The sequence below is a fragment of the Terrapene carolina genome, unplaced genomic scaffold, assembly GCF_002925995.2.
Source record: "Terrapene carolina triunguis isolate 2854851 unplaced genomic scaffold, T_m_triunguis-2.0 Scaffold89, whole genome shotgun sequence".
In the NCBI taxonomy this organism is placed as follows: Eukaryota; Metazoa; Chordata; order Testudines; family Emydidae; genus Terrapene; species Terrapene triunguis.
The window spans coordinates 21,098,150-21,112,980 of record NW_020664440.1 but is presented as its reverse complement, the minus strand read 5'-3'; the positions used below and the strand labels follow the sequence as shown (position 1 = coordinate 21,112,980).

At 49.9% G+C, this 14,831-nt stretch overlaps 1 protein-coding gene across 1 annotated transcript in view; it reads right to left on the bottom strand.

Moving 5' to 3' along the window:
• Window positions 1-14,274, bottom strand: part of PODXL2 (podocalyxin like 2) — a 42,437-nt gene extending 28,163 nt beyond the window's left edge. Inside the window, exons 1-2 of the mRNA XM_024220649.2 lie at window positions 13,724-14,274; window positions 642-935 (exon numbers count right to left, since the gene is read on the bottom strand). Of these exons, the coding sequence (XP_024076417.1) occupies window positions 642-935; window positions 13,724-13,769 (340 nt within the window). The 5' untranslated portion in view covers window positions 13,770-14,274. The remainder of the gene's footprint in view (window positions 1-641; window positions 936-13,723) is intronic.
• Window positions 14,275-14,831: the final 557 nt, after the last annotated feature.

Genomic DNA, 14,831 nt, shown 5'->3' with positions numbered 1-14,831 from the left:
GGCACAGCAGTGGGTTCCAGTGGGTCTGGTATGGGGGGAAGTGGGAGAGACTGTGTATATTACATTCTCCAGAGGAACTTCAGCTCAGACATGGCACCCAGTTACAGTCAGAGGGTCCTTGCTTTTTGTCCCAGTTTTCCAGCTAGCCTGACAGGCTGCCCAAGAAAGTTGGTTGAGTTACTTGACAGGACACAGCCAGGCCAAACTACTGCTGAAGTCAAGGCTTAGAATTGGGCCTAGTGAGTTCAGCTGGGACTCAAACCCAGGGCCCTGCCTGGATTCCTCAAGGCTTATGCTCAGAGGACTAGATTGCACTTAGTTTAGTTCACAGTGGCAAGGGAAAAGAGAGAAAAGTGGTTGAAGGGAGAATAAGAGGACAGAGACAGAAAGGGGGAGGATGAGGTGAGCAAGAGACAGAGATAAAAGTGATTCTTTCCTCAGCTTGTGAATAATGATCCAGATGTACCTTGTTTTTTAATATCCGCCCGTGCCCAGGGTTCCCTAGGGACACATCAGATACTGAGGTGAGATAACAGAGCTGATGCCTAATCCCAGCTCCTCTTAGCAAGAATCATGTCAAGGGAAGAGAACAGAGTCTCCCCCGGAGGAAGGAAGGGAAGAAAGGGATAAAAATAACCTACCTGTTGCTGGTCCCAGGTCCAGGCTGGAATCGTTGAGATCTCCCCCATCTTCCCAGAAGTACTGGGGGGGCTGTAGGATCTTGGACTCCTCATTTTCCTCACTAGCAAAGCCTGATCCCGCGGAGGCATGCAGGGCACTGAGGACGGGGTCAGGCTCCGTGGCCTCCAGGTTGCTTTGCTCGCTGGAATCCAGTAGCTCCAGATGGGACATCATTGTAAACTCCACCAAGGAGGTTGAGGTGAGACCCTCAGCGGTGGGCTCCTCTGATGAAACAAGGCAGAGGCACAAGGTCCCTACACAATGACAGGGAGACCCATGTCAGAATAACAGAGTGAGAGGCAGTAGTGGGAACTGATGAAATGAGACACAGGGGTTTTGATCTTGCCACAGGTTCTGTTGCTCCAGGCACAGCTGTACTGGGTCAGACCAACAAGACCATCTAACCCAGTAACCTGCCTCCTGTCAAACCAGATCAGCCCATCTAGCTTCCTGATGCAGTTTCTGAAATAGCCCCCTCTTCCCCCTCAGGCTGAGGGCACTGTTAGCTTAGGACAAAAACAATCATGGCTGTTTAAGAAACATACACAAGAAGCTACACAGATACACGTTCACCTCCGGACTCAGCTAGTGTAGAGCAGTGTCACTCTGCTGAGGTCAGTGGTGCCCCAGGCACTTACCCCAGCACAGCTCCATGGACTTCAAGGGAACTAGGCCGATCTACCTCAGCTGAGGATCTGGCCCCACTGAATTTATCAGACGCAATGTGGCTGGGGCCAAAGTTGCCTGACTGCAGTGGACCCAAAGAAGACTCTGTGTGGCTCAAAAGCTTGTCTCTTTCACCAACAGACATTGGTCCAATAACAGATATTACCTCGTCCACCTTGTCTCTCCAATATCCTGGGACCAACATGGCTACGACTACACTGCATGAATGCAGTGGCAACATTTAAAATCCTCAGCCCATAAGAAGGCTCATGTTCTGGGAGCTTGTGTGTTTGGTTTTTCTACATTCGTTTTAAGTCAGATTTATGCTAAATGACAAATAAGCAGAGAAGGGATAAAAATGCAACGCAGTTTGTCTTGGGCCAATGGATCTGAAGAGAGGCTGATGCAGCCATCAAGTTCAGAGCCCCATGTGGTGGATGTCCGATAACCTAGACAGGTTGGAAACATAAGCTAGATTGCTTCTGCAGTCCTACCCATTTTCTAAATAATACCACCATATGTTACATCCCTAGAGGGTCCTCTGTCTCAAAGGGCTTCCCATGCTGCACAGAGACAGCACCTCTGAAATGCACCACCTCTAGGGCAGGTTGCGTCACCACTTTGAACAGCGGGAGGGAACAGTTTATCCAAAGGCTCCAACTTAAGCCAGGGCATCTTGGTGCATGTTACAGAGACTGACAGTTTTAAGATCTTCCCTCAACTGCACAAAGCTCAGTTATGTATGAGAAGGATGAATGGCTGAGCTGACCCAGGCAGTGTTGAACCTGTGGTTCTAGACATTACCAACCTGGGACTTACCCTGCTAAGCCACCCTCTCGAGGGAACAGTTCTGTTAATGCATTCACTTACTGCCCAGCCCCACCAAAGTGTGCCCCTACCTGCTCTTTATTAAGCACAGAAGCATCTTCAGTCAGATATAAACCTGCAGTCCTGGAACCTTAAAAATTCCGTTTGTCCTGAAGGGACTCGGTGTCGGTGGAATCTCCTAACCAGGCTAAGAAGTGCCCAGTACTCTGAATATGAGATAACTACCTTCATCACACCAGGTTAGAGAAAATACCAGTCATTATTTACTCTGTGGGGGTGAGAGAGACACATCCTCTGCATGTGTGTATACCTATACTCGTGGATCCCCAGGAGATGTATACAGCAAACCAAAGTAACTGCATGACCTTATGATTGTAACCGTCCCCTTCCTTTTCCCCACCCCAATTGCTTGTATTATCTGCTGTGCTGCAACTACCATTAGACTGGGAGGTATTCAGGGAAGGGAACATGGCTGTTTTCATTTGTCTGCAGGGCCTGTGGCACACTGTGGTCAATGACTAAATAAATAAATAATAAGGGGATGTCCTGCCTTGCAGGCTGAAATCGATCGACAAACACTGAATTCTTGTTAAACACCCTTCCTGGAGAGGAGGCATAATTTTATACACTCGGGGTAAAAGCCTGGCTCCACTGAAGTCTATCGGAGTTTTTCCATTGACTTCAACAGGGCCAGGATTTCACCCCAGATCTGACTCACTGACACTCTCTCTCTATATATATATATTCTCTCTCTCTCCTAGGAGCACACTATGTTGTACAGGGGCATGTTACACATATAATTCAACTCACTCACATGAGCCTTATACAGCTCTCTCGCTCACTGCTACAGCCCTCTACAGAAGCTCAGCTCTTCCCTATAGGAACAGAGGCAAGGGGCTCTTCCCCGTAACTGAATGAGCGACCCTTCTATTTTGAAACACCTGGGGAGTGGAGAGTTAACTGCCATTCACTGTACCTACATGGAACAAAGCTTTTGTGGGGGCACTGTACACAGGGACCGAGATGCTCTCAGATTTAGGGTAGAAGAACATATCCAACATGGGACCTTGTCAGTTTCTCTTTCATACTTTTAAATACAGACTCAGCCTGTCTATAGTGATGGTCATATTCCATGCACTTCACAACCATCTAGTTAATTAATCATCACTAGAGCTTTGGGAAGTGGTTAAGTATTATCCCCATTTACTTACAGGGAATCTGAGGCACAGAGGATGTATCACCTGGGGATATTCCCTCTAGATTCCAGATCAGATCTATGGAACAACCAAAGACAAGGCCAGTCCTGCCCCAAAATTCCATCCACTGAGCCCAGTGCATCCTGGGACAGGACTCTGGGCCTTTAGCCAGCGCTATATGAATACCCATCTAGTGCACAGGGGATCAATGAAGCCCAGAATCATTTACTAGCTAATGAGACTCTGTACTTTGATTTAAGGAGCTCCTAGAAACACAGGTGACTTGCCCCTGGTCATACACAGAGTCAGCTACGGAAGCCAGAAGTTTCCAATTCCCAGTTGAGTGCTCAGACCACCCTTCCCACTCCCGTACAGAGCTCTAGAATGAAATCACTTGCCATTGTTGCTGGGAAACTTGGGAATGACGGGCTGCATTTCTCAAGCATGCTGCCTGTGTTTGGCCTCAAGAGTCTTTTCACTACTGATGTAGGAAATATTTATTCTCTCCCCCCACCTGTCCCCAAGCACTGCTTGGTTTTGCTAATTTTGTTCTATTGATCTAAGACAAGATCAGCTCAGCCCAGCACAGATAAATGAAAAGAAACTATGATAGAAGCAACTGCATTATGGAAAGGAAAGCTACTGCAGCATAATGCAGCCAGTGGAGATACTTTTCCAGGCATCCCAAGGGATGGGCAAACTCATCGGCATGTGGCTGAGTCACCCAATGGGACTGAGATGTCCTGAGCTTTGCAGCAGAAGCCGAGACATGGGATAGTCCCTGACAGGCAATGACTTCACAGGTTCAGTTCTACTGGAGTGCTCTCCCCTTCTAAAGAGCTTAAACTGACACAATTTTGTTCAGGATTTTCTTGTTCTCATGCAAAAACAGCTGGTAATTTATTATGTGTATTAGAGTAGCACCTTCAGGCCCCAGCTGAGAAGGGTATCCCACTGTGCTAAAGGCTGTACACACACACACAGTAAAAAACAATCCCTGCCCCCAAAGAGCTAACAATCTAAATGGACAAGACAGACACAGAGTGGGAGAAAGGGAGTGTTATTTTCCCAGTTATAGAGGTGAGGGAGCAGAGGTGCAACAACATGCCCAAGGTAATGCAGTGAGTCTGTGGCAGAACTGGGAAAGGTACCCTGATCTTCTGAATTCCCACGCAGTGCCTTAACCACCAGGCCACCCTTGGTATCTCTAATGCCCACGAAGTTCTAGCCTGCTACACATGTGGTTTGCTGGGGCAATACCAAGAGGAGGAAAGCACAGTTCCTTTTTTCCATAGGTCCCACAAAAATGGCTGCTATTTATTTGGAGTAGAGCATTTCCACCCTTCCCCATTACTTTTGCTATAGCAAAATGGTGGTGGCAGATAGACATTCTTGGACCTTCCCCACTAGGTGGCTATAACTAGGCTGGGCAGGATTTGATTGAAATCATCGACTTTATCTGACACACAGAAATAGGGTGACTGTATTTTCTCAAAGGGAAAACGGGACACTGCACAGGGCCAGCCTGAGGCCCCCTGCCCCCGCATGAGCCTCCTCCCAGCCCTCCTTGCCACCCACGTGGGGCCGGCCTGAGGTCCCCCTCCCCTTCCTGAACCCCCCTGCCACATGCCCGCAGGGCTGGCTGGAGTCCCCCTGCCACCCACCCTGGGCCAGCCTGAGGCCTCCCTCTCCCCCTTCCCACGTGCGAGACCGGCCCGAGCACCCCCACCGCCCACCTGGCCCAGCACAAGCCGCTCTCCTGAGCCCTCCCTCCTGCGCAGGGCTGGCGTTGCTGCTTGCTCCACTCTCCCCCACATGTTCCTCCACTCCCTGCTAGGGGTTGCATCCCACTTTTTTGGCAAAACTGTGCATGATGATCAATTGGCAAGAGCAAACAGGACAAATGCTCAGTTTTGCCAAAAAAGTCGGGACGGCCGGGACAGGGCTAAAAAAGGGGACTGTCCTGGCCAAAATGGGACCTATGGTCACCCTACACAGAAATCAACGAACAAAATATCCATCAACAGCAGCCAGCGAGTGCAGCCTCCCTTGCATTTGGTGCCCTCAGAGATCTGGTATCCGGGCCCCGTGGCCACACAGGGGGCCCTCTGCAGCCCCACTGTCACGGCCCCATTTACTCATTAAACAGCTAGGAGTGCAGGGCTGTCCCTGGGCCAGAGCCGTTCAGTGATAGGGTGGTCTCCCTCATGGCCAGGGACTTGTCCTCCTCCTCACAGTCCTGGGCAGGGAGGGTTTCTGCTCTGCCCCACCAGGGCCACAGCCTGCTCTGAAACTTGCACCTGCAGGAATCTGGTGTCACCAGCCCCATAGCGAGCCCCCTGCGACCCTGCTGTCATGGCCCCGCATCCATGCAAGGAGCTCCCCATAGCTCTGCTGTGAAACTGTGAAAATGTATTAGCATTGTTTATTTTTAACCTTTTCTTCCAATTGTTATCACTGATCTTAACTGTGGAATTTACCAAATAATAAAAATCAAATTCTGCTGAGCCCAGAGTTCCACTACCCTCAGCGAAAGATGAAATTACTCTGTCCCAAACTCTGCAGTGAGTTGCCAGCAGAGATGGTTCATGTGGGCACCACCCACTCTCTCTAGGGACATCTGCCAAATGCAAGTGCGCCTCTGGGTCTGTCAGAGAGCATGGCAGCGAGAGAATGACTGCATCCAGCATCAGGTGAAAGACCACGTAGTTGCTTTAGTCCCTGGGAAAGCTCCGGGTCTGTTGCAGGGTGTTTACTTTTGTAATAGTGTCACAGAGGGGTTAGATGGAGGAATGGGACTCAGGACACCTCCCAGCCCTGGCACACACTCGCAGCCTAGTTCTCTGCTATCCTGGATTTCATGTATTCATTTACACTTGCGCATAGTAAGTATAAAATGCAACCACCTCACTCACTTGCATGGGAATGTCTTACATCCACTTTGCACAGTTGAAAAGGGCAACACAAGGGGCAGGGGCCTGGAGAATCAGGCCCAGGATGTCTCTTTGGAATCTTTATTGACACACCCCTCACATTCTCCCAAGTGCCTCATAGGGAGACCCATAGCAGTTGTCAAGACAGGCAATGGATGACTCAAAGCAGAGGTAGGAGCATACCTTGAAGGAAATGGACAATGGCTGGAGTGGAGATCCAACACCCAACAAGGCTGTTCCTAAGCCAGACTCCTTTGGAGAGCAAAGGGGGAACAAATGATTTCCATTTGGTATCAGTTTTCTGACACGATACTTTAAATATAGATCAACTGATAGGAGAACAAGACACACAAACGCACACAACACACCATGACTGCAGAAGAGATCGAGTGGGGAGTGTTAGCCAGGACGCATTGGTTTCTTCAATGGGGGCATGTCTCTGACTGGCAGATTCTGTACCATAGCCTCCCAACTGGGTGTGTGACAGGCACCACAGAGGGCCAGGAGGGTCTCAAGTTGTCCCCAACCAGAAAGAGGGCAGCCATGACACAGTGAAGGGAAATGGAGTATTCAGGGCTCCAGCCGAGTTTGGTCCTGCTGCTGTCCGGCTTCCATTTCAAGCTTTACCCCAAATAGGTCCAAGGGTTTGCCCAGCAAATGTTATTTACCAGGGTAGCAGGGTCAGGAAAGGGTCACTTACTGATAATCAGTTAGGACAGGAGCACAATGACTGGCGGAGGGAAGCATCTGCCAGCGATGTCCCCTCCCCCTCCAATCCAAAAACACTGTGTAGTCTGGAATAGCTGAGGGAGCGAGGCCCAAGGGCATGAAGAGAGGAGGGAGGTGTGGGCACAGGGAGCTGAGGAAGGAAACGGATCTGGAATTAAGGCTAAAACTTACAATGACAACCAGCTATTGTCTCTGCTCAGTGCCCGGCTATTATCTGGGTTCTTTAAAGCAGCGTGAAACACAGAATGAAAACTAACTGAGAAATCACAAGGATCATTCTGATCCCAGGTACTGATGGTGGAGGAAGAGAAGGAGAAGGAACATGACGCTACTCTCAGATGCTCCCCTCTATCATCTGCATCAGCAGCAGCCCCATGGAAACTCAGTGACTTGCACTAAGAAACATACGAGAGGCTCAGACCCCAGCCAGAGTTAATCGGCCTGATGTGTGCTCATTGTAACAGATTATCTGACCCCTGCTCCTTCCCCCTACAAGATTCCCTGCCTCCCCCCCTCACTCTATCCCTCCCCCTTGCTGTGTCGCTCTCATTTACTAGCGGAACATTTTAAATTGAATGCTGGATTAGGAAGCCATGGGGAGCTATCACTTCTAATTAGGGTTTCGGAAAACACAGCTTGAAGGCTGGCATGCCTCTGGCACAGTCCAAGGGGTAAGCACACAGGTGCCTTACCAAGGGCTCTCTCTAACACACTTATCTTCCCTGGACCCCAGTATGTTTTCTGGACTACTGCGATGGATGTATGTGTGTGGGGAGGCCGGGGTGGTGGTGGTGGTAGTTTAATGACCCATCATGGGAACAATTCTCCATTGACTGGAGAAGGATGGGCAAGATCTGGCCTAACAGGTCTTTGTGGTTGGAGAGTTCTTTGCGGGGAGGTTATAGAGGATGCAGGAGCTCTATGGGAAGGGGTAAATCTGTACCACCATGCTCCTTCTCCACACCAGAGCCACCAAACCAAGCAAGACGGGTGCTCTTGCTCTAAGACGACCTTGGAATGCTGGGAGGGATTTTTTTTTTGGGGGAGGGGGGGCACCGCAGTTAACAAAGAAGTGCACACCAGATGGTAGCGCCACTGCTGTTTCAGGGAGGATGCAGGAGAGAATCTAGGCCTACACATGGCAACTGGTTCTGCTCAGGCACTGCTGGAAATTGCCTCCCCTTGGGCAGAGGCTATCTCGCCTCAGAACCACGCGGCCCTGATCTTGGGGGCTCATTTTCAGCGTTACTGAGCACCCTCCCCGCCCCCAGCTCCCATTGACCTCAACTGGTTGCAATTTTCAATCCGCAATACAGACGCACAGCACTTCTGAAAAGCCAGGTCCTTAACACTGACCAACTATGAAAGGTAGGGAATGCGCCCATCATCAGCATGTGTCACGACGCCAGGAGAATCCTGATGCTGAGCAGACCATTGCCCAGTGCCTTCTCACACATACAGTGAAAACTGATCCGATCCACCAGCATCGAACAAACCCACCTCGCCTCCCTCCCGCCACCACATTCATTCCAGGATCTAGATCAGGACTACTCTCCTTGTTTTCAAATCCTCACAGACCTGGTTTCCTTCCCCTTCCTGCTCCTTCCAGTCTTCTAGTAGCTGCCTTTCCACCATCTTCCTTCTGCACCTCCCGCTGTCTGGGAAAGCCCTACAGATCCTTCTGCTCCATCACCATTCCAGGGCATTTCCACTATCAGCTGAAAAATCTCTCTTTGCCCTTGCCTCTTATTTTTTCTCCCAGTTTACTGCATAACCCCTCCAAGTGTTATAGGATCTGTGGTGTACCAAACAAAGTTGCATTATTGGCTCCAACAGCACAGCTGTTGCAGAGCCAGGGCTCCCTGACCAGAGCACAGAGGAACAGGTTTCTAAGAAACACGCTAGCCAAACTATGCTAGAGGCCCCATCAGCACAGTCAGTCAAATGGTGTTTACACTGATTTTGCCACAACTAAGCTTAAACACAGCAGTTAAATTCAGTTCCAGCCCGTGCGTACAAAGGGTCTTCCAGGACTTCCTTCTGTTAGATGATGCACTGGTTTGGGCCCCTCTACTATATTTATATCCAAGCCACAGGATCCAATTTCAACAGTTTCATGCTGTAGTTTAGTCAGAACCTCATCCATATTCCTTAACTGGGCTAAACCTTTGGACATGTTCAAGGGTTCAGCGTAGCTTGGGGACACCATTTAAAACACTGTTCGTTCCACGCTAGACTACAAAATTGACAGGAGCAAACGAAGACAGTAGTGTAACCAGGCTTGGTTGTAATTGTCATGTTGAGGGAGAGCTCGAACATCTCTCTCTCTCTCTCTCTCTCTCTCACACACACACACACACACACAAACACACACAAAAAATCTCTCTTCCCCCCACCAAGAAATCCGTGCCTGAATCTTGCCAACAACTGGATTTAACCAGGGACGTGAACAGCACGGGTCTGATCCTAGCTAAGCAGGGCACAACTGCCTTGCCAGCATCCCTACCCCATAAACAAATGGCTGCATGTGTTTGCTTTGCCTCCGTTGTGCCTCTGCCCAGGCTGCACTCGTGCGGGTGACAAATAGCTTGTCTCCATTCTTTTGGGATTACGTGTTTAAATAACCAATGAGAACTGGCAGCAAATTCACACGGTCGCCAGCAGCAGGACTCAGTGCACCTTCACCCTTCACCCCCTTACACTGTACTCTGCAGTCTAGCCTGCTTTGTTGCTACCGTTGGCTTATTTTACCCACAATACTCTAGAGCTGCTTCCCACTCTGAGCAGACGGAAAACTTTTATGTGTTCTGATCTGTAGCCTGTCGCCTGGAGCTTCCCTTCGAGGTCTCCATGTAATTATTTCAACCCCTGATGCCTATAATTAAGTGAACATTTCCTTATGTTACTGAAGAGGCAAAGGAAAAATTGACTGCAGGGAATTTTCATCCATCCTGATTTATGCTCCCTAGGCATGGGTTCATTTATACAGTACTAACGAGGAATTGTCTAAGCGGACAGACGCAGGGGAAAGAATTATCTAATAGAGCCTGGCACTCACACAGCCACATGCAGACAGACACCTGGGGTGATATGGGGAGGAGGAGGGAGATGTTTTTCTCTTAACCTCATGAAAGCAAAGGTCTTAGATAACTGGCTAGAGTAAGGCAATGCTCAGGCAAATGGCATGCTGACTACCTGCCAGATCTGACAGTGGACCTCAATTCTGACCTGCCACCGTCCCAGAGCTCGGCCAGTGTACCTTAAACACAATCTGCAGCAGATAGTATTTCAGTCCTGGAGTCTCAAGCTGAAGCTCCATCAATGCACCTTGTTCCTGACCTGCAGCCTCCCGTTCTATTCCAGTCCAGGGGCTCCCCTGCTACACCTCATTCCTGTCCTGCATCACCGCCAATTATCCCAGACCTGAACCTCTCCTCAGCTGGGACTGCCAGTCATGAAAAACTATGCACTGGTTTTGCAATGTAGACTCACTGCAGACTCCTCATTCTTCACTTGTGACCTCTACACTAAGTAAGAATCCAGGTTTCCAGAGGCAGCTGACTAATGAGTTCACCCACTGACCCCCCACAACACCAGTTTCACTAGCCTAAGGATTCAGCTGGTATTAAGTTGTGCCCATCTCGGCGTCTCCTCCCATCCCCATACTATCTAGGTGCTGTTTAGAGGGAAACAATTGGGAGAGTTCTAAGGACCAAACCCCTTTTTGTCGCTGTCAGCTGGAGGATCACTCTAAAGTTACAAAGCTGCATCTCAGCAGAGAGAGAGGCCCTTCCAGAAGTTGAAATGAAACTTGGAAGGTTTCGCCGGTCTATGCGTCTCCACCTGATATTGGTATGATGTAGCCCAACTCCTGTAGCTCCCAGACGTCGTTTAACGCCACCAACCAAGGGCCTGTCTGTGTAACTAACGTAGCTTTAAAATAATAATTGTGAAGTTAGTGTTGGCGAAAGTTGCTGGCTTTACAGCCCAAAAGACAGCTTCAATGCATAGACCAGTTACAGCCTGGGAAGCAGCAGGGCAACCGTCCCACATACGTACTGCTCCACTCCAGGGACCTCCCCACCTCACTCCCCAAGGATGAGCGGGTCATTGTCTCCATCCTCATTCACTGCTGGGGTCTCCTGCAGATATGCACAACAGGGAGGTCCCAGCTGTGGTGGCTTTCTATGCTGTAGAGAACTTTTCACTAGGAGATGGGCTGAGGCCTGATCCTGTAACAGTTGGATGATCCCAGTGGAAAGAGGGGTAGACACTGGATCCCTCCTCCTCCTAACAAAGACACACTCTGGTGGCATAATTTAAACCACATTTTGTTTCTGAGTTCCCCACCCCACCATTTAACCTCACTGGTGGGCCCCTCTTTCCCCGTTTTGCCCCACTATCATCTCACCAACTTGGGATGGGGACAAGAGGGTACATAATCACTTCTGGACCACCATGAGTATCGCTCCATAAACTGGGGTGGGCTGCATAGTCAGCCAACCAGCAAAGATTTGCCCATTTACCCCTACCCCCACATCAGAGCTCTGCTGATTTAAGATGCTAAGAGTACTAGGGATACCGCTGAATCTCTGGTGGTGCGGGGCTCCACACTCACTCCGCATTGCACTCTGAGCTGTATTTGCAAATCAGAGTGCCAGCACACAGAGGTAAACAGCTGAATCAGAAATCAGAGACGCAGAAGAACTGTTAGGTTGCAGCTTGTCTATCTCCCTTCACACAGAGCGGGAAGATTCCTTACAGCACAGTCTCATATGACTGGTGCAGCTTGGTTTGAAATGTATTAAGTGATGGGATGTCCACCCACTATGGGGGCAGGAAGAAACCACAAGTATTTGCAGTTGGGACACTACTGATGATTCAGCACCATGGTGGGAGTTGGTACTAGTACCCTAAATAGGCCCTCTGATCCTTCCTGTCCTATAACTTCTTACCTCCTTATTATTTAAAAAAAAGATATTCTGTTATTGTAATGCCAAGAGACCTCAACCAGGGGTCCAGGACTCATTGGCTAGGCACTGCACACAAAGAATCAAAAGACAGTTCCTGCCCCAAAGCACTTACAGTTGATACCTCTCCTTCGGCTGTTTTGGGGGTGTACCCTTGACTGACATCAGGAAGTGGGATATTACTGAGCCTGCAGTGCATCATCTAGTGCAAACGAGCTACCGTTTAATGAAACTGGCCCTTCATTACACTCAGGGAGAGATGCTCCCAGATCCAGCATAAGATGCCTTCAAACCTGGCTACTATCAAATGACCCCAGACAAAGAAGGCTTACACTTCTAATGCTCCATTCCAAAGTTCTGTTTTCACAGCACTACCCCAAAATTCAAACTAATTTTCTTTTAAAAGGCAAAACTCTCTTTCCCAGAGTTCTTTGAGAGGGGCCCCTTGTTTGAAAACATCTCCAAGCAGATTATATAAAAATAGCAGCACAGACCTCATAACTAGTCTAAGTATAATTACTTATGTGCTTAATCGGCTTTAATTAATGCCCCACCCCTTCTCCAAATTTCCAGATTAGGATCTTTGGGGCCAGTGGACTTGTTTCTATTTAGTCCCCTCTTCCTTTTCATTTTGGTAACTTCACAGTAGTTGGTAAACTGAAAAAGCCCATAAAGAAAGCTGTTTTTTGTGCAGCACAAAATAGTGGCATCTCTACAGCCCCCTTGGGGAAAACAACAGCATGCAGGAATCCCAGCTCAAGGAATGGCATGCAGAAAGCATGCTACATTCAGAGCTATTTCCATCCTCTCCATAATAACACCACCTTGTTTACTTCAGTTGGACAAGTGCTTATTGTAGCATACACCTTCCCTGCCCAAAGACATTTTTAGCAGCCTTGACACACATTCTTCTCCCTAAGACGTAAACTTTTAGAACATACAAGTAGCAAATGATTCCCCCCTCCCCAAAAATCCCCACACTGCATAGTAATAATAAAATGATTCTTACAACTATCCTGGAGTGGACATGCACCCTTCATAAAATCAAATGAAGGAAAAAGAATAGAAGCGAAACTTGGGTCACAAAATCCAGACTTGAAAGGGTGAGCGTAATCTTATATCCCTAAAAATAATGGTTTAGGGAGGGAAGAAGCTGCCCAGCAAAGGTCTCAAAGCTGCACAGAAGTAAAGAGCACACTGCGGTGAATATTCAGCACATAACTCAAACTCTAGGGAAACATACAGAAGAGGGGGGTTACTCACTAATAACAAGTCATGTTCCCTTCTGGGGAGTTACCTAGGTTGTTAGAGGTGAAGGACCGTCAGATCAGAGTGGTTTTGGTTTCTTTTCTCCCTGTATGTTCACATTCACACCCAGCGAGTTATTGTTTTATTTCATAATTACAGTAACAGAAGGGACAAGAGGGGAGGTGCCATTTACTTCGCCAGGTGCTGGGGACCAGAACCAGTTTGGTCCCTACGGTCTATTCCCCAAGAGTTTGCTCCCTAGTGATAGAGAAATCCTATTTAGTCCACCCCACTGGTCCCCAGACAGGATCGACCCCACTAATCTATTCCCAGGGCTTTGTCCAAACTGCTTTAACTTAGCAACTCTTCTGCAACGGACAGAACTCTGCTGGGATTGTCAGCTTCTCCCCGCGATTTCATTAGCCCTCCCGCACACAAATCACTTTAAAATCAAAGCAACAAAGGCACTCACCCCAGGCCAGCAGCACCGCCAGGGCCTGGTGCAGCCGCAGCTTCATGGTGCTGTCCGTTGCACTTCTTCACTTGGCCCTGGATTCTGCAGCTGCCCACGGGGCTCTGCCCCTCCTGGACACAGCAACCACCTCTCTCCCCTGCAGGTCAGCCTCAGCCTGCATCTCCCCACCACCAGCAGCTGAGCTGCAACTTTCCCCCGACCCCCTCCTCCCGCTGGGCTCGACTTGCTACTGTCAGGCTCCCTAGGGTAGGGGCTCTGGAGGGGGTGGGGTGGGGAGCTTCTCAATGGTCAATCAATGCACAAAGGGAGCCAGCCCAAAGCCGGGCGAGAGCCGCAGCCTCAGCATCCGCCCCGCCAGACGCAGCCCAGGTCTGATGCTTGCATAAAATCAGCCAAATCTCTCAAAGCCGCGGCGTGCATCCTCCTTCCCGGGGCAAGGGGGGCTGGCCCGCGGAGCGTGCACAGGGGCTGCCTTGCTGCTAGTGGGCAGCTGCAGTGGCTTTGCTCGGTCTCCCGCAGCCTCTAAGGGCAAACCTCCACCCCGCCTCCATGGCTGCGGCGGCGGCGGCTCGGGATGCCCCAGGTTCCCAAGAGGTGGGATTAGAATTCAGACATCTCATGCGTTGCGCAGGGGCTGCATTCCGGCCACTGCCCGGGATCAGCTCCCCCCGGGTCCTAGAGGGAGTCCCAGCCGGTGCCCTGCTGAGGGCGCTCACGAGCGACCAGCCTGCGGGCCAGGCGCTGAGGGAGGCAGGAGCTCTGGCTGGGGGGAGTTTACCCGCCCTCCCGGCTGTGTGTGTTACAATGAGAAGCTCTCCGGCAGAAGCGCCCCCAGACCACCGCTAAGAGGCTGCGTGCTGGGGAAAGCGTCTTGTCATTTGTGCACCCAAAAGGCTGTTTCTGGGAGAAGGGAGGTGCTATTAACAGCACAAGGCAGAGCTACAAATATCATCATCTAGCTCTTATATAGCACTTTTCACTGGCAGCGGGTACAAAAGCTGGCACACTCCGGAGCTGGGGTTTGAGCCACCCATTGTAGAGACAGGGCCCTAGCTGCAGAGTTCAGATTCCCCCCAGTAAAGCCATCAGATCTGGGCCCAGCGCT